Source organism: Nansenia antarctica (assembly GCF_963989245.1).
Source record: "Nansenia antarctica genome assembly, chromosome: 4".
NCBI classification, from domain to species: Eukaryota; Metazoa; Chordata; class Actinopteri; order Argentiniformes; family Microstomatidae; genus Nansenia; species Nansenia antarctica.
The window spans coordinates 3,779,333-3,798,122 of NC_137689.1; the positions used below are offsets into that span (position 1 = coordinate 3,779,333).

Consider the following 18,790-nt stretch of genomic DNA (forward strand, 5'->3'; position numbering starts at 1 on the left):
TTTTCTTTTACAACTTGAGTACTGACCAGACCCATAGATATCCATACTATACACCAGACACAGATATCCATACAGGAGAGGAGAGCAACAGAGAGACAGACAACAGGAGAGGAGAGCAACAGAGAGACAGACAACAGGAGAGGAGAGCAATAGAGGTGAGGTGAGCAACAGAGATAGTTCAGGATGATAACAACCTATTCAGTGCATTTTTAAATTGTTTGCATTATGTTATTAAAGCACAATGTGTTTTATGGTAAAGCATTATGAGTGGTGTGTGTGTGCAGGGTGCTCGTGAGCTGTGTATTTTGGGGAGGCTCGTGTATGGGGGGGGGGGGGGGGGGGGGGGGGGGCTCACACAAAGGAGTAGCCTAGGGTCACTGATCATCTTAATCCGCCACTGCATACTATGCACCAGACGCGTCAACTCTTTGCGATGCGGTGGAAGTAAGTCATTGTTCACATTTGCATTTACATTTTTGGCCTTATTCCAAAGCAACTTACAATCGGTACATTTGACTAAGCAAGTGAATCTTCAATTCACCAGTTGTAGCAGGAAGAGTAATCTCGCTCAGGCCAGGGGCCATTGGCAGTCGTGATAGAAGAAGAAAGAACCTTTTTTGTTGTTGTTCTTAAATAGACACAGGAGACACAGTGCTGGGGGGTAGTAGATGTCTCAGGAGACACAGTGCTGGGGGGTAGTAGATGTCTCAGGAGACACAGTGCTGGGGGGTAGTAGATGTCTCAGGAGACACAGTGCTGGGGGGTAGTAGATGTCTCAGGAGACACAGTGCTGGGGGGTAGTAGATGTCTCAGGAGACACAGTGCTGGGGGGTAGTAGATGTCTCAGGAGACACAGTGCTGGGGGGTAGTAGATGTCTCAGGAGACACAGTGCTGGGGGGTAGTAGATGTCTCAGGAGACACAGTGCAGGGGGGGTAGTAGATGTCTCAGGAGACACAGTGCTGGGGGGTAGTAGATGTCTCAGGAGGCACAGTGCTGGGGGGTAGTAGATGTCTCAGGAGGGACAGTACAGGGGGGTAGTAGATGTCTCAGGAGACACAGTGCTGGGGGGTAGTAGATGTCTCAGGAGGCACAGTGCTGGGGGGTAGTAGATGTCTCAGGAGACACAGTGCTGGGGGGTAGTAGATGTCTCAGGAGACGCAGTGCTGGGGGGTAGTAGATGTCTCAGGAGACACAGTGTTGGGGGGTAGTAGATGTCTCAGGAGACGCAGTGCTGGGGGGTAGTAGATGTCTCAGGAGACACAGTGTTGGGGGGTAGTAGATGTCTCAGGAGACACAGTGCTGGGGGGTAGTACCGTAGATGTCTCAGGAGACACCGTGCTGGGGGGTAGTAGATGTCTCAAGAGGAGCAGTTAAGGTGTAGCCTGAAGAGATGGAGGTCTTCTGTCTCCGACGGAAGATGGGTAGTGACTCTGCAGTTCTGACAGCCGCGGGAAGCTCTTTCCACCAGCGGGGAGCCAGTGTAGTTTAGTAAATATAGGAGTCTGCAATGCTGCAATGTTGTGTATCACATGTTCTATGTTTTTGTGAATGTCTGAACGTCTGCATCAATACAATAAACTGCTCACATTGAGGAGGCACAGGTGAAAAGACTTTCAGCACTTTTCTAAAGGCATGTGGGGAAAAAACAGTGTGGTCAGCCCAAACAAACATCACAGCAGGGTGCACAAACAATAACCATCATCAGACTTCTTTCTTTCAACTTTTGGAAAGTATTGTAGTCAATTATTTCGATCACTGGTGAGCTCACCCGTGATGTTAGACATTGTATTGTATTCGCTAGTATAATCTAATACGGTTTCTGTCAGGCGTGAAATGGCTGAATTAATGAGATCGCTGTGTTCCCCTCAAGCTAGGAATAACAAGCCTCCGGTACCACTTTCCGATTTGGATGAGAACTGTTTGTCTTCTGTTGCTGCTTCTGAGAGTGTGCCGAAAATACCTAATACACGGCTCCTCACACTGAGGATGAGATGGTGCAGCAGGTTTCCATGTCTGCCTCGAGGACCTTGGCTGGGATCTCTTCCGGCCCCTGTGCCTTACCTCCTCTCAAGGCCTCAACAGCCTTCTTAATTTCTGTCTTGGTGTGGGGGTTTGCAGTCTATCTCCAACTGGGTTTGTGGCACATTGAGTTTGACTCGTCCTTCCCTGAGTTTTGTGCATTTCCATCTCAGCTGTGATCCTTGCTGTAACAAGGTGATGGTCAGATCCTGCGTCAGTTCCTCTCTTAACTCTGACATCCAGCAGTAGCCTAGTAGTGGTATTAGTGTCACTATTAAACCACAACCACTACCTCCCTCTCTATCCAAATTCTTTCTCTCATTCATTGTTGATCTCATCAGGTGATTTTGTAGTAATTAAAGATATCTCTCTCTCCAGTTCGTGACCACTAATCTGTTGGAAGTAAAAGAAAAGAAGACACCTAGGCTATCTATCCAGCCCTTTCAGCTGGTGAGGGGAAGACGTTTCAGGAAGGTATTAAGGAATTGAAATATAACATGGGTTTAGCATAGACTACGTCTATAAAAACGGATAATCTACATCTTTTATGATCTCAAATATCCATGGAATTAGGACAGTCCCGTTGAACAAGGCACAATTTGTTCTCTATGATTTCATCCAGATTCTGTTACTAAAGGATACAATACGAGGGGGCAGATTAATCATGTATTAGCTAGAGTATTAAGGATTCCTGCCCGCAGGTGGTGAAAATTAAACCCAGTGAGAATTTCTTAGGGGATTTGGACATAGAATATTATATTCTGGTGGTGGAAACATATTCCTCTGGATATTACCATCACAATATCTATTGGCCATACAGCAGGGGAAATAAGTATTCAACACTTCGACAATTATTTTATTCAACACATTTCCATTGTAGCGATTCACATGAAATGTCGACCAGACATTGGTACTAACTCAATACAACTACACTGCTAAAGACATTGTAACACTCCAATCCATAAAAAAGTTAGACTTTGCTAACTGAAATGTATTTAATACTTGGTGGAGAAACCTTTGTTCAATGACAGGCTGCTCCAAGACATTTCCATCCAAAAGGGTTAGGGTTCTTGAGAAGAGTCTGTTGCCATCCACCAGGATGATGAGGATGAGATGCGGGTTGCCTTGGTGACAAATGATTAGTTTTCTTGCATTCAGATGGGGAAACAGTTTTTCAAAGAGTAGAAGCACTTACCCACCATCATGCACTCACCCCGCTGTTTCTAATTAACACCGGTAGGAGAACTCATTCACAAGCTCCTAAACTGGATTAATGCTTTTTCATACTGTGTTCAATACCTTTTTCGTGTGTCATTCATTCCACCTTATTGCACACAACCTTTTCTATGGATTGGAAATGTCACAATTTCTTTAACTATGTAGTTTTATTGAGTTAATACCTAGCCTATGTCTGGTCTACATTTCATGTGAATAGCTGCAATGGAAATATGTTGAATTAATGTTGATTAATGTGTTGAATACTAATTTCCCCCACTGTAGACGAAAATCAGGATATGCTTAGATGGGGAAAACGTAGTGAGAGGGTTAGAGAGATACGGTTCAGCTGAGCTCTCTGTAAGATCATATGCAGGCCATTGTTAGGTCCAGTCTCTAGGGTTTTTACAGAAGAATCAGTCGCTATTGTTTAAATGATGCTGACAGGACCGAGGGTTTTTCCTTGTGTGTGGATGGGTGTGTCTCTCGTTCTCAAAGTCTAGGATCGTGTCAGAGAGACCTATTTCCAGACAAAGAGTGGGTAGCCCGCGGGTGGAAGAGGTGGGTAATTAAAACGGTCACATTTGTGTGGTCCGTATCAAACAAGCAACACCGTAAATCAACACCTCTCATAAATCTCTCATAAGTCTCTCAAAAATGTGCTTTATACAAAGTGAGTTTAGTTAAAACATTTGTATCAAGATTGTGCCCATCTACAATATCGTCACCTTCTTAAAATAATGGCTTAAGTCACTTTTGAGGAAAATTATGTTTTTGCCTAAATATCATATATTCTATATTTGGTTCATTCTGTTTTTCTCAAAACTTTAAAATATGACATTATTTTAAGAAGGTGACTATATGAAATTATGCAACTCATTTAGAAGGGAACTCTTGATTATCTCCCAGGTCTGACGATTCTGATTTCAGTAGTTGTGTCATCTTGTCCCTATGGAGTTGAAACCCTGGCAGAAGGCCTATGATGCTGTCTGAATGATTTCATCACCAGCTGGTCAGTTTTTTACCCTCTCTCTCTTGGGAAACAGACAGGCCTTTATGTATAACATAACTTTTTTAATAGAGCTTTTTTTAGCCTTTTAATTGAAATTTTTAAATTGTTTTATCTTCTTGTTTCTAATTGTAGGAATGATTCCTTATGTAAAGTGCTTTTACAAATAAAATGTATTATTATTATTATTATTATAACTGTTTTCTAATTGATTCCTATGCAAATCAGAGACCCTATAAAAACAAATATATGAATTCCCAAATTACACAAACTATTGCCTTGCATTAAGATTGACTCAATTTAACTTTCTGAGTGATTTGTTGATGACATTTTTACATTTGAGCTTATTTTAAGAGTGTCATAGCAAAGGGTCTAAATACTTATGTACTGTCCATAAACTACCTCACTGTACATAGCTCATAACTCTAAACTATGCTGATTTTTACACCTACTGTATATTCCATTCCATGGATGGCAGTTACCTTCACTACCATTCTTGTTCTATTTAAATCATACCCTTATATCACTATTTGCACTTTTGGTTGGATGTTAAACTGCATTTAGTTCTATAGTACTTTTCATAGTTTTCACTTTGTCATTCTGCCCTATTGTGTGTGGATTGATGGCAAATCCTTTAATTTAATCCATTTTAAATCGAATCTATAAATTGAGGAAAAAATGAAGGGGTCTGAATACTTTCTGAAGGCTCTGCAGGTGGAACCAACACATCCTTTGTGGGTTTCTTGGCCCGAGCTCTTGACTTCGCAGAAGCACGATTACTGCATGCACCTGTCTCCTATTTCATATTAGATTTTGGGAACGATAGACCTTTGTAACCGTCTTATGTCACTCTGATATCTTCGCCTCCTTATGTCACCGTGGACTCTTAAGATGAGACTGTTGACTCTGAGAGGAGATGGAGAGATAAGACCATAAGATCCACACCGAAGACAAAAGGTTCTGGCGTTCCAAGGTTGTCAGATGATACCGACACTGCACTAGTGTGGTTTAAGCTGCTCACGTTGCGTGTTTTTGTTTCCGGTGCCATCTCTCTTTCACACCCATTTAGACTGGAAAGGAGGCCAGTATAAGTAGCTGCAGTTCATGAAGGGATGAAGAGAGTGAGAGTGAGAGTGAGAGTGAGAGTGAGAGAGATTGAAAGAGGGGATAAGGAACATACGACATGCCGGCTATGCCATCTCACACAAGGTAATTACTTTGTATTTCATGTGTCTTTCTACAACAATTATTATTTTTAAGCAATGTTTTTGTGATGGAGTAACATTTATAATCAAAAGAAAGTTAGGTGGCAATTGTTGATATAGTTTACACTTATCACAACTTCATCAACTGTTGTAATAATAATAATAATAACTTTTATTTGTATAGCACTTTTCCTGCAAGCGTTGCAGCTCAAAGTGCTCCAATCATTATAGAATCATAATTTAATTATTTTGTCATTTAAAGGCAATATTAAAAAGATGGGTTTTTAGTCTTGACGTGACCATATTTGCTGAGGTTGCATCCCTAATGTAAACTGGCAGTGCCTTCCACAATTTGGGTTCATAAAATTAGAACTTCTTTTGTACATGGAGTAACATTTATAACCAAAAGAAAGTTACGTGGCAATTATTGATATCGTTTACAGTTATCACAACTTCATCAACCGTATACCTAAAAGTACCTTGAGTGTGTCCTTGTTCCTGGGGGGTATTCCATCAACGTCGCTAAAGGACAATCCAGGCTTATTTTGATAAATCCTGTGAGATTAAAAAAAGAAAAAAAAAGAAAACACCCATATTTCAAATCAATGTGATTAAACATCTTATACAATGTATATCGCCCACATGGATTAACTAAATTTAACTCAAAGCAGTTATTTATATTGAAATATTATATTGTATTATATATATTTGATAAATCATTGCAAGGCAATGTGGGTGACACAACCTGTGTGAGTTACCTTGCTAAAAGGAGGTCAGAGCTAATGCTAATATCTGTGTGTTTCCCCCTCCTCCAGTCTAATATCCTTGTGTGTTTCCCCCTCCTCCAGTCTAAGGACAATGTGGCTGTCTCTGCTGGTGTATCAGCTTGCTCTGCTGATCACTCTGGACGGGGCGCACAGCCAGTTTGTGAATCCCTGTTTCAACCCCGTCCCACACCCTACGTTCAGGGAGCCAGGTCAGTGACAGCAGCCCCCCCTGACTCGTCTTCCACCCACCTTGTGAGCTTAGAATGATAAGGTTCTATCTCCATTTAGAATGATAAGGTTCTATCTCCGTTTAGAATGATAAGGTTCTATCTCCGTTTAGAATTCTAAGGTTCTATCTCCGTCTAGGGTAGTTCAGAGATATTGAGCGTCAACGTTTTTACATTCCATTATGTTTTGTGAGATGGAACCTTTGTATTTTATGAATTACTAACTCAAAAATGTCAACATTTTAAAAATAACACCATACAGGCATTAATAAACACCTAATGGATCAGATTATGTAAAAAAAACTAAATTTTGACCAAAAATGGAGATAGAACCTTATAATTCTAACATCACCACCTGTCTTCCTTTCCACCCTTCCTTCCTTCCTTCCTTGCTTTCTTTCCACTCCACTTCCTCACCTTTCCATCTTTTGGAACCTAATAAGGGGCCACTGCCATTTGAGGAGTGTTTAGTTTCGCCTGCAGGTGTGTAATGTGTGAGCTGTGGGCGTGGGACCCAGGGCAGGTTTGGTGTCACACGTGTTGTAGTGACTGTGTGTGATAGGGTTGAATATGTAGATATGATATGCTAGATATGTAGAGGGTAACCAGACCCCGGTTTAAATACCCTGCAAACCAAGTGAGAAGGGTAGGACATTGTGGGTGGGGTAGCGTGCACGGCAGGACTGCCAACCCAGGCCAGGGGGAGTCCGCTGCAGGTCCCACGTTAGCGTGCCTCCACGCACAAGGGGCGCTAAAACAATGTTGTTACGTAATATTGTATTTTATCTTTACCTGTTCTTTTTTACTGTTTTCCCCTGCTTTTATATTCATTCTATGCATGTATATGTTTTTATATATGTTTTTATATTCACTTTATGTTCTTATTCCTGTTGTAAAGCACTTTGAGCTGCATTTCTTGTATGAAAGGTGCTATATAAATAAAGCTTTACTTACTTACTTACTTACTTACTTACTTCTTGGACAACAACTGTGTGGAAGAAGTCAGCTGATGCTGAATATTGCTGAACATAGCAAGGCAGGGGGTAAAAAGCTGCCCACATTGCTGATACCTATCCTACTCTATCTTTTCTGATCAACAAGAGGTACCTCAGGTTAGGGAGGTGAATGTGAAGGGTGGTTAACGTAATGTTAATTGCTCTGTCTCAGACTAATCTGATCTGGTGTTCCCCCGCAGTCAACACTGACATCGAAGTCACCTGCGGCACGGAGCGGATGGAGCTCCGCGTCCTGATGTGTCCCATCTACTTTGGGGGTTACAACGAGACCCTGATGGCCCTGAATGCCCAGTACTTCAAAGCAGAGTGTCTGGGGACCCCGGACTGGACCGTTGACCCGCCTGTCCTGAACTTCAACTTCTCCATCACAGAAGACGCCTTGTCTATGTGCTACAACAAGCTCAAGGTATATCAGACTTACTGGCTGGTAAAGAAGAAGATGTTTCACGATGAGTAATAAACGTCTAGACGTGTGCTTTCTGCAGCTTGAGGTCTGGAGACTGACAGTCAGAAGATAAGCCTTCTACTTGTTGCCTCAGTAGACACTGACAAAGATTAATACAGTCAAATTACTCTAGTCAACGAACCGAAATTAAATTAAAATGTCATCTTCTCAACTGAAACTGAAATGGATTTATTTTTCTCTCCCTCTCCCTCCCTCTCTCTCTCTCTCCCCCCTCTCTCTCCCCTCTCTCTCTCTCCCCTCTCTCATTCTCTCTCTCCCTCTCTCTCTCTCCCTCTTCCCCTCTCTCTCTCTCACTCTCTCTCTCCCCTCCCTCCCTCCCTCCCTCCCTCTCCCTCTCCCTCTCCCTCTCTCCCTCTCCATCTCTCTCTCTCTCTCCCTCTCCCTCTCCCCTCCCCCCCTCTCTCTCTCCCTCTCCCCCCCCCCCCTCTCTCTCTGTCTCTGTATTCTCTCTCTCTCCCTCCCTCTCTCTCCCCTCTCTCCCCTCTCTCCCCTCCACCCCCCCCCCCTCTCTCTCTCTCTCTCTAGGTGATTCAGGTGGTGGGTTCTGGGTTCTTCTCAGACTTCTCCAGTGTTCAGTTCATCAACATCTCTGGGATGATCAACTCTCATGACCCCAGCGCAGGGACCATCACCTACGTCCAGGAGATGCTGTACAGGTTCTCCTGTCGCTACCCGCTCCAGTACTTTGTCAACAACACAGAGATGAGCGTGTGAGTAACAACAGCACTGCCTCCTGCCTTTCACTCATAACGAGAGGAAATAAAGCTTTCAATGTAGCCTACAATAATCAGAGTTTGGGGTGAATTCAAGGAACTGGAAAACTATTAAACTTAATGAAATGGAAAACTCTTGTAAGAGTAAAATTGTAACACAACAATTCCCAAACACAGTGAATTAAATAAATTCTTCAACTGAAATTACTTGAGTTTGAATCGACTCCAATTCTGACAATGTACTGATGTTTTGAAAAGTATGGAGTTATTACGGTTGGGCTTGGGCCACTGCTCTTAAGTTTTGTCTTAGCACTGCTTCAAGGTTCACCCTAGATTGAATCATCTCTAGGTGTGCTTGTGAGTACCCTCATGTAACAAACGATGACCTGGTTGGTGGTGAGATGGCATAAGGGTAGTAACTGACAGGGAGCCATTTTGATTCCCACAGGTCTGGGGTGAGCCTGGCCGTCAAAGACAACAATGGCAGTTTCATCAGCACTCTGAGCATGCAGCTCTACGAGGTAGGGACAGATCTCTCAGACTTTAAAATGACTTGGTCCCTTTATGACGTTGAACGCAGTCAGTGTGCGTTCCGGCGCTCTCAGAGAGCGAATTTACGAACGCAGCCTCCTAAGTGTTTGGAATGGGGCAATGGGCTCTCATGGTTTCTTAAAGTTTACCCCAAATGACAGTCTACCCTCTCATCTTCTGATTGGCTCAAAGGACAGGTTCTACACCTCCATGCTCCAGGTGCCTGACGTAGGGCTGAAGCTGAAGACACGGATCTTCGTGGAGGTCAAAGCCACCAACCTGACAGGAAGGTACCGTACAGGACAGCACTGAGTCTCTGACTGCCTCCCTGACAACATTAGATACATAAACTACCTCACGGTACTATCTACCGAACTGTACATAGCTCATAACTGTATACCTCTAAACTTAACTGATGTTTACAACACTACCACTGCACATACTGTATATTGCATAGTTACCTATCAGTACCAATCTGACAAAAAGGTAATATGGCATGATATTACAGTCACATACAAATATACAGTAAGTAAGACAGCTTTCTGCTGTGGATGCGAGTTATGGGAATTATGGTATAGGAAGTTCCACAGTAGCAGAATGACCCAGGGACTCGATTTGTCATTTTCACGGGTATGCCAAACAATAACTATTGGTAGCAAAGTTTAACACATTATGCAAATCTATGCACAAGGACTACCAATAACAACTACTAACAATTCCAACTGAAAATAAAACAAATTGAAATCAACATTTAAAAAAAAAAAAATCTCCCTGTTTTTCTTTATGTAACCAGGTTTCCCCCCCAAAAATTCTCTTAAATATCTGCTGTAAATTAAGATTAAAATTTCTCTGCAGAAGGAGTGGGTGTTAGCTATTATTTCACACCTTGAGTTTGAAACTATATTTTTGGGTTGTTGAGCTATTTATATCCGCTAACACAATGATGCTGGCAGAATGACTAAAGGATCCCCCACAGACACAGTAATGCATCATTTATAGAATTGAATGTCTTTCTGTACACGACGATGTAGCTAAAATAGGGAGACAATGATAGAAATATACAATAGGCACTCTCATTAAGGTAATAATGTATTATTTTATCAACATACTGTATAACATTAACAAGAGAAATTGATACAAGCTTTAAAAAACACAAGAAACATTAATCAGCCATTGAAAGTCTTTATTTAATGTGGCTTAAATCAATGACATTTTGTGACGTTAGAATTCTAAGGTTCTATCTCCATTTTTGGTAAGATTTTTGTTTTTTACATAATCTGATCCATTAGGTGTTTGCCTGTGTGGTGTTATTTTTAACATTTTGTTGACATTTCTTAGTTAGTAATTAATAAAATACAAAGGTTCCATCTCACAAAACATAATGGAATGTAAAAACGTTGATGCTCAATATCTCTGAACTGCCCTAAACGGAGATAGAACCTTATCATTCTAAGATCACGATTTGTGATTTTCAGTGTCTTTTTCTTCATTGTACGAAAGCAAAATACACTTTTACTTTTACTACACTTTTGGCAGCAAAAACAGATTTAGAAAAAGTAGACTACAACTAGGCCAATGTCAGGTGCAGATACACACACAGACACCCAATCTGCTGCTGGTCTCCTCAGAGATAGCATCTGCTAAACAACCCGTCTCTATTGTCTGCAACTGCTGTGAGAAGGATCATAACAGTCTGTCATCATCAATCATCACACACTCTTTACATGTGGAGCATTGAAGAACCTAACAAGACAAGGAGACAAGACAACAAGGAAGCATTTTTGCATTTTTGTTAACAACAATCTTCTCTCCAGGTTCAATGTGCTGCTGGATCGATGCTACGCTACGACCACTCCCTACCACATCAACAGTACTTATTACGACCTCTTTGTTGGGTAAGTGAACCAGCCCACCCAAAGCAAGGCAAACCTACACATAATATGGGACCCTTTGTCACACAAAGACACAATGTCCTTCTCCTGCATTCAGAGGGCAGGCATACAGTTACACTGATGTTTAGCTTGGAATAGACCTCAAAGGTTAACTGTAGTTTTCATACTATGTATTCAGAGATGAAGGTAATCAGATGTAAGTGACAAGATGTAAGTGACAAGATCTGATAATGTAATTACCATAACACTCTCCTCTTTCAAACGATCCTTCAAAACCCATCTTCTTAAACTTGCTTTTAATGTACTAGTTTTATTGTTGGTTTTACTGACTGTGCCTTTGTTTTACTTTTTATTGATGTTGCTCTCCCTGTGGGCTGTAGTGTCTTTGAGTCCTGATAAAAGTGCAAAATAAAAATAAATACCAAAATAAATAAATGCATTAGTATTATTTAAGTGATAATAATGATTTTTTTCTGTTGTGTCTGTCTGACTTTCTGTCTGTAAATTCTGTCAAGCGCCCTTGGCTTTGTGAAAGGCGCTATATAAAACCAGTATATTATTATTATTATTATTATTACAATTATAATTATTACTATGAACAATATTATTATAATTATTATTATAATTATAATTAATAATGATTAATTTATTTATTTATCTCTCCCCCCTCAGCTGCAACAGGGACGGGCAGACGGTGATTGGGACCAACGGTCTGGAGCAGGTGGCGCGGTTCTCCTTCGAGGCCTTCCGCTTCGTCCAGCACAAGGACAGAACCCTGTCCACCTTCTACCTGCACTGCACCACGCGGCTCTGCGAGAGGTCCCACTGCAGCTCCCTGGTCCAGGTCAGTTATGGCGCTTTTCCACTACAGGGCCGACCCGGGTCGGCCTGGGCTGGCCCTGTTCTTTTGCCTTTCTCCACTGCCAACCGAGCCGGCCCTAAGCGAGCCGAGCCGGGCCGTTTTAGCTACCCTTCTGGACCAGGAACTACTGGAACGAAAGGTACTTTTTTGCCAGGCAGTGTGTGACGTGTGACGCTGCAGACCGTTGATTGGTCACAACATCGTCATCCCATGTTCCCGAGTTCACCGCTAACCGCCATTTTTAAATACCACAACAGATTTCGGTGATGATATTACATGGCTCATATTGAGCATTTCTTCCACCCCTCATCCATCACTACACTACTGCACCAGCAGGGGGAGGCAGTTCTTTAAGCAGTTGGGACAGGGAGGGTTGATGGGGCAGCAGACTTCACGCCCACAAAAACGAATATCATTGACATGGAGGGTTGACCGAGATGTTTCAAACTTTTTAATTAAAGTAATTTTTTTATGAGTGGGGCAGTTCCCACTCATATTTTCTATTTTATTGGACAGATATAGTGAAGATAGACAGGAAAGTAAGGAGGAGAGGGCATGGGCTGACATGGGCATATGTGTGCACTGTAGACCACGGTGATAGACCACTGGACCACCCCAGGCCATGGTGCTAGACCACTGGACCACCCCAGGCCATGGTGCTAGACCACTGGACCACCCCAGGCCATGGTACTGGTACTAGACCACTGGACCACCCCAGGCCATGGTGCTAGACCACTGGACCACCCCAGGCCATGGTGCTAGACCACTGGACCACCCCAGGCCATGGTGCTAGACCACTGGACCACCCCAGGCCATGGTGCTAGACCGCTGGACCACCCCAGGCCATGGTGCTAGACCACTGGACCACCCCAGGCCACGAGATGTTTTCAAACTTAGTTGAATAAAGGAATACACCGACCCTCACACCGTAAACATGTATGAACCTCCTTACCCTCCTCAGAACTGTACGACAGGCAGCTCGTCGAGGAGGAGGCGTGAGGCGGACTCGGCCCAGGGGACGACCGTTAGCGACGTGGCCACAGTCACCTCCGGCGCCATCGTCACCAGAGTGGATAACGGTGAGACGCCCGTCGTCAGAGACCATTCATCACCGCTCAGTGACGCAGCGACACTCAACGGTGCTCAGCACTCAATGGCTCCTCAGCAAGATATTGAACGACCAGTCATAATCACTTTTAGATCTGTGGTGTCGTTTGTCAGTTGAGTTGTTTATGGTTTGAACTAAGAGTTTGTTTGTTTCCTCTTTCTCTGTTGCAGGTGACCCTGTAGAATATGAAGGTATGTGTTATGATCTTACTTTGTTGATATATAGTAATATATCACATACACACACACACACACACACATCGTCTGAATACACACACACACACGCACGCACAGACACACACACACACACACACACACACACACATCACACACACACACACACATCACACACACAAACACAAACACACACACACACACACACACACACACACACAGGGGGTGGTGGCTGTGGCTCAGGAGGTAGAGACTATGTATGTGTGTGATCTAACTTAGTTAACCCATGCTTGACTGCCCCCATTGCATCTCATTACAGTATGCATCTCATTATCACCATGACAACAAGTTAAAAACTGCATGCAGGCCTTTCACTGCACACATCAACTGTAACAGCACTTTGCCTAATCATCTGATTTCACATCAATATTATTATACAATAGAGCTCTCAGGTCTTCTGACGCTGGCTTTCTCTGTGTACCACATTCTACAAAAGAAGAGATTTGGTGAGGCTGCATTCTCATTTTATGCCCCCAGATTATGGAATGCACTGCCAGTTTACATTAGGGATGCAACCTCAGCAAATATGTTCAAATAAGTCAAGACTAAAAACCAATCTTTTTAATATTGCCTTTAAATGACTAAATAATTAATAACTTTGAGCTGCAACGTTTGCAGGAAAAGTGCAATCCAAATAAAAGTTATTTTTAGTATTATTATTCAAATATTTCATCAGTTTTAAAAACCAACTGACGAGTGTAGGAGCAAATTATTCAATAATGGCAGCCTGTTTCGTTTCAAGATGTATAAGAAAAGATATTTAATATTCTTCTGCAGAAGGAGGAAGTTTACAGGTTCGCCAGACGCATCTGAACGATTCAAAGTTCTTCTCATTCTCAGTCCAGCTCATTCATTACGTCTCAGTATTTATGTATTCAGGTACCCCTAGGTAAGGAGTCCGCCCTCGGGTGAGGTTTAGACCAATCATGAGCAAGGGGTGTGGGTTTGTACATGGATGAAGATGATGGGGGATGAAGGTTAAGGGGGAATCGGCCCCCACTTTCTCCTAGACACACAAAGGTGGAAAAAGCACACAAAGGCTATAACTGGTTTAGTCTGGTCCTAGAGTACTGGGTCTGGGGAACACAAAAGGTCCAAAACTGTTCTAGGTGGCTTAGTTCATTCAGATGCAGGTCAGAAGTGAAAGAGAGCAATCAGGTCATTGTAATCATTTAAATGTGTCTGTTGTCTAGCCAATGTCAAGCTTCAAGAAGAGAAACTGGTTTCATTGTGTGACAACAGGAAATCATTTTCTATAGCTTGCTGTAGATATTCAATTTAAGATGATGGAGTTTGAATCTTAAATGTAGCTGATTACATATAATAATTTTCTCTCACACGAGGCGTCTCTGAACCTGCCTGTCTTCTCTTTTCAGTTGGTGAGGAGAAGAAGAGCGGGGCCTTGCTGGGCGTGGCCATCGGAGCGAGCGTCGTGGGTGTGCTCTGCGTCGCCTTGGTAGCGTTCATCGCCCACCGGATCTACTTCAAAGCCGGCTTCGCTGAGAAGAAAACGCTCTACTCACAAGAGTGACAGAGGGGTAGCTAGGGGGAAGGCTTCTCAGTAAATGTGGGTTCAGATGACGTCTTTCTAGGACGTCCAGATGACGTCTTTCTAGGACGTCCAGATGACAGAATCGTCTTCTGTAGTCCATAAGACGTCTTAAAGACATCATCCTAGAAAGACGTCATCTGAACCCACATTCCGGCTTTCCTGAGGACGTCTTTTGGACTTTTTGTTTACCGGGTTGGTCCCAACATTCAAAAGTGTCTTCCTTCTCTATATCCTGTTTGTCAGGCTCACTTCGACTTGACACTAAAAGGGGTTTGGTGGGTGAGTGCAATATGGCCTGACGATGACCTGACTTACATGACCAGTGACCATAGCGTTCACCACCCAGTTAGCACAGTACAACTATAGGAGATAGGATGTAGGAAAGGAATTCACTTTGTGCTGGGACTTACAGGACAGGAAAAGAAAGCTGGGCTGTGCGGATTGTTCCAGATATACAGATATACTATATATATCTTCTGAGCTTAATATAGGTCGTTATATCATGTTGATGCATTTCCTGAGATGCTAAACAACATCTATTCAGGCAAAGACCGATTCCAAGAAAAAGCCTATCCAAGTAAAGACCAGGGGCCTCATTTATAATAAAAAAAAGTACTTGAACGTCATCTTTGACTTGCACGTAAGCACATTTTTCTAAACGGACGTAAGCATTATTTATAAAACGGGCTGCGCTTGTTTAAAATTGCATACGTACTTCCGTCTATAAATACCAAATATACTTGAAATTAACGCAGGTGAATGAGCTTTGTATTTACGCCCTGTGATAGTGGCTCAATTATAGCGGCTGAATTAAGCCAAGTGCTATAATACAGGGTAGGCGTTGCGTAAGATCAAATTTGATCCAAAGTACTTTCTATAAATGAGGCCCCAGATCAGAGGTAGACAGAACAGAACATTTGTATCTGGAACACTCCCACGTATTCTAGAACCACTAGAACCACGTATTCTAGCCAGGGAAGTGGCTGGAAAGCTTTGTGAGCATTCAAAGATGGCTGGCGTAAGTCAGACAGGAACAGAAGCACTTATATGCATGAATAAGGCTGTAACCTACGCCGTATAACACTGCTTTCATTATTTACTCTACTCTGGAAGGCATTGAAGGTCTGATATTGGTAATTGAAATTAGGGGCTGTTGTTGTTTCTTTTCCATTATTTGGGACTTTGAAAATGGGCATTTCATTAAAATACTGGTGTAAAGAAAATCACATGGATACCTACTCAATATAAACACATTTTTTTATATTATTATATTTTTATTTTTTATATTATATTATAATAAAAGTATAATATAATGAATGGCCTGTTTCATGTTGGTTTCATTTCGTTCAGTCAGTTCTGTTCTACTAGGTAGGACAAGGGGTTTGGGTCAATTACACCAACAAGAATGATTTGAAACTTAACTCACAAATTGGAGAAATTGTTGATAAATTTCACAATTCTAGAATTACATTTCAAATAATTCCATTCCAACTGATCAAGTAAAATGACGTCACTGAATAACATTTAAATTTGCAAAACATATATTTGAAAACAAACATCTGACAACCTCTGAAGACAAAGATTGCGAAAACAACAAAGATTGTGATGTCAAAGATGGTGATGTCTGTTAGGTCTTGAATACCAAATTAAACCACATTTTAGAAAAAAAAAAGAAAAACTTTATTAACATTCATGAAACAAAACATGGTTGGCATCTCATGTTCCCATCGGCTTTAGTAGTTCACTTCCCCTACAGATCATCTGTGGCGACACAATGACAGAAGTTACCCCTAGATGCTAACGGATGGTCAGTTCTGTACTTATCCCTCTGTAAGAAAAGAGCATATTATCACTCCTTTAAAGTACATAGGCCTACTCCAGGATTTCACCTCTGTGTCTACGGACAACTTTTACCAAGAGCGGCAAAGAACATGAACCTCACACACACACACACACACACACACACACTCCTCTTCTGGGGCTTAGCAGCAGAGACAAGGAAAATGTCAGGTTACTCTTTAGCCAAGTGCAACAGAATCAAGCAGTCCTCGAAAACATACTGGCATCCATACACCGTGGTAAACAAATAGTTGTGTGTTGGTGACTGAAGTGGTTTTGCAGAACTAACTGTGTATGAAGTAGAAATCATAGAGGGGGGGAACTGAAGTAATGTAAACCAATCAGGGGTGAGGAGGGGGGGGGGGTGGTCATGTCATTCTAATTCAAAGCACTTTGGATGATCCTTGTAAATTATGACATCCAATTTGCTCCGTATGCATTTTAGTCAGAGATATAAAAAGGCATCAAACAAAAAGGAGTTCAAGATTCAAAGAAGACAAACTTAAAACAGCATTCCATCTCGCTAGTCCCGCTAGTTAGCTGCTAGGTTGGCTAACACCTGACCCAACACGTGTTGCCTGGAGGGAACACCTAACAAGTGCACATTCTCTGCCGTTAGCATTCGCATGGTAGCATTCAGTTCGAGCACAGAGTAAAGACATAACCTTATAACCCCGACACTGAATCCATGAGAACCCACCAAGTGCATCCAAGTGACAACTATATCAAACACAGAACGTTTGAGGAACAAAGCATTAGAACTTGTTTGTTTTTTTAATTTACAGAACTTGATGAAAAGTGCTTCTTTGACAAGGTTGCCATGGAGACAATACGTGGGTGGTTGCTGTTTACTATTGGTCCTTTCTTTACCAAACAATCCTTACATCCCATAATGTACATATAATATGCACAGGTAACTGTACAGTTCTATGAAGGGCAAATGAGGGAATAGTAAAATGAAACTGCTTGCATGTTGGGAGAGAGAACGCCATAAACCTTTTAGGACAGGATACCACAAACAACAGCAACCTGAGGACTTTAGGTTCAGTTCATTTCCTGGTTTTCTCTCCTGGGTTCATCAGTGCTCCTTCGTTCACAACGTCAGTGAGAGGGGCAGGGCCGTGGGCCAGGGGAGGTGAGGTGAGGTCAAAACACGAGAAAGGAGGGAGGAAGAGGGAGGAGGGGTGAGATAGTTCCAGGTAATCCGACGATGACTTTCGACTTGGTCGTCAACATAAAGGGTGGTGGGCGGAGAAAAAAAAAAAAAAGTAGAAGGAAACGTGAGCAATTTTAAACATCGTCAATAAATACAATGAAATATCTTCAGAGTTCCAGCTGTTATAATTCGTCCCCCACGTGGTTTTCTGACTGGTTTTTCTCCTTTGGTTCTGTAAAAATTGAAAAATAACGGAAATAATGAATATGGGACATTGCTAAACATAACGTTTGATCAAACTGCAAGGTATGTGGTCTAGGCCGAATGATTTACAGCAGAAAAGGCAGTTGTTATGGTCGGCAGAGCCTGTTGTTATGGCAGAGCCTGTTGCTATGGCAGAGCCTGTTGCTATGGCAGGCGTACCCGTATTTGCAGACTCATCCGAAGGCTCTGATTGGCCGTCCGAGGGTTTGTTCTGTCCAGTCGTCTCCTCGGTGGGCGGTTCCTCCCCTGGCACCGCCTCCACCGTAGCTTCTGTCAGACAAGGTTGGTGTTTATTTAGTCATTATCTTGCCAAGCGAACAAACATGCAAAAGCTACTCAAACTGGGCTGATGCAACAAAAAAACAACTAAAAAGAAAACCTGGGCTGTATCATTACATGGTGATGAAAAAACTTTTGCAGTACTTTTGAACCTGCATAGCTGGGCATAATGTATTCATAATTTAACACTAGAACAGCCGTGCCTATTGTACCTACTATAAGAGCCGCCTCTGGTCTTTACAATGGGAAGCTGTGGGAAGCTGCTGCTTACACACAAAGATCACTAGTTGGCAGTCTTGTAAATTAACCTGCCTCCTACACAGAAAAACTGCAAAATAGCTTTATGCTAGCTTATCCTGATGTGATTTTGAAAATGTAAGGATACTGGGTGGTAGAACGCACATATCTAGGAAAAGTCGTGAAAGGAGGTCATTT

General features: G+C 42.3%; 2 protein-coding genes across 5 annotated transcripts in view; one reads left to right on the forward strand and one right to left on the reverse strand.

Annotated features, from left to right (window-relative positions):
- Positions 1-7,653: 7,653 nt before the first annotated feature.
- On the forward strand, positions 7,654-14,796 carry LOC308154853 (zona pellucida-like domain-containing protein 1; the record flags this gene model as incomplete). Its single annotated transcript, XM_080528071.1, has 9 exons — positions 7,654-7,866; positions 8,452-8,636; positions 9,088-9,160; positions 9,363-9,460; positions 10,985-11,065; positions 11,735-11,906; positions 12,886-13,003; positions 13,203-13,223; positions 14,642-14,796. The coding sequence occupies exons 1-9, from the start codon at positions 7,678-7,680 to the stop codon at positions 14,794-14,796; spliced, it is 1,092 nt and encodes a 363-aa protein (XP_080384197.1). The 5' UTR covers positions 7,654-7,677.
- Positions 14,797-16,141: 1,345 nt separating this feature from the next.
- hyou1 (hypoxia up-regulated 1) overlaps positions 16,142-18,790 on the reverse strand; it is a 32,489-nt gene continuing 29,840 nt past the window's right edge. For all 4 annotated transcript variants that reach the window (XM_080527944.1, XM_080527945.1, XM_080527946.1 and 1 more), the window contains exons 23-24: positions 18,236-18,346; positions 16,142-18,044 (exon numbers count right to left, since the gene is read on the reverse strand). In XM_080527944.1, coding sequence (XP_080384070.1) covers positions 17,995-18,044; positions 18,236-18,346 — 161 coding nt within the window. In that variant the 3' untranslated portion in view covers positions 16,142-17,994. The remainder of the gene's footprint in view (positions 18,045-18,235; positions 18,347-18,790) is intronic.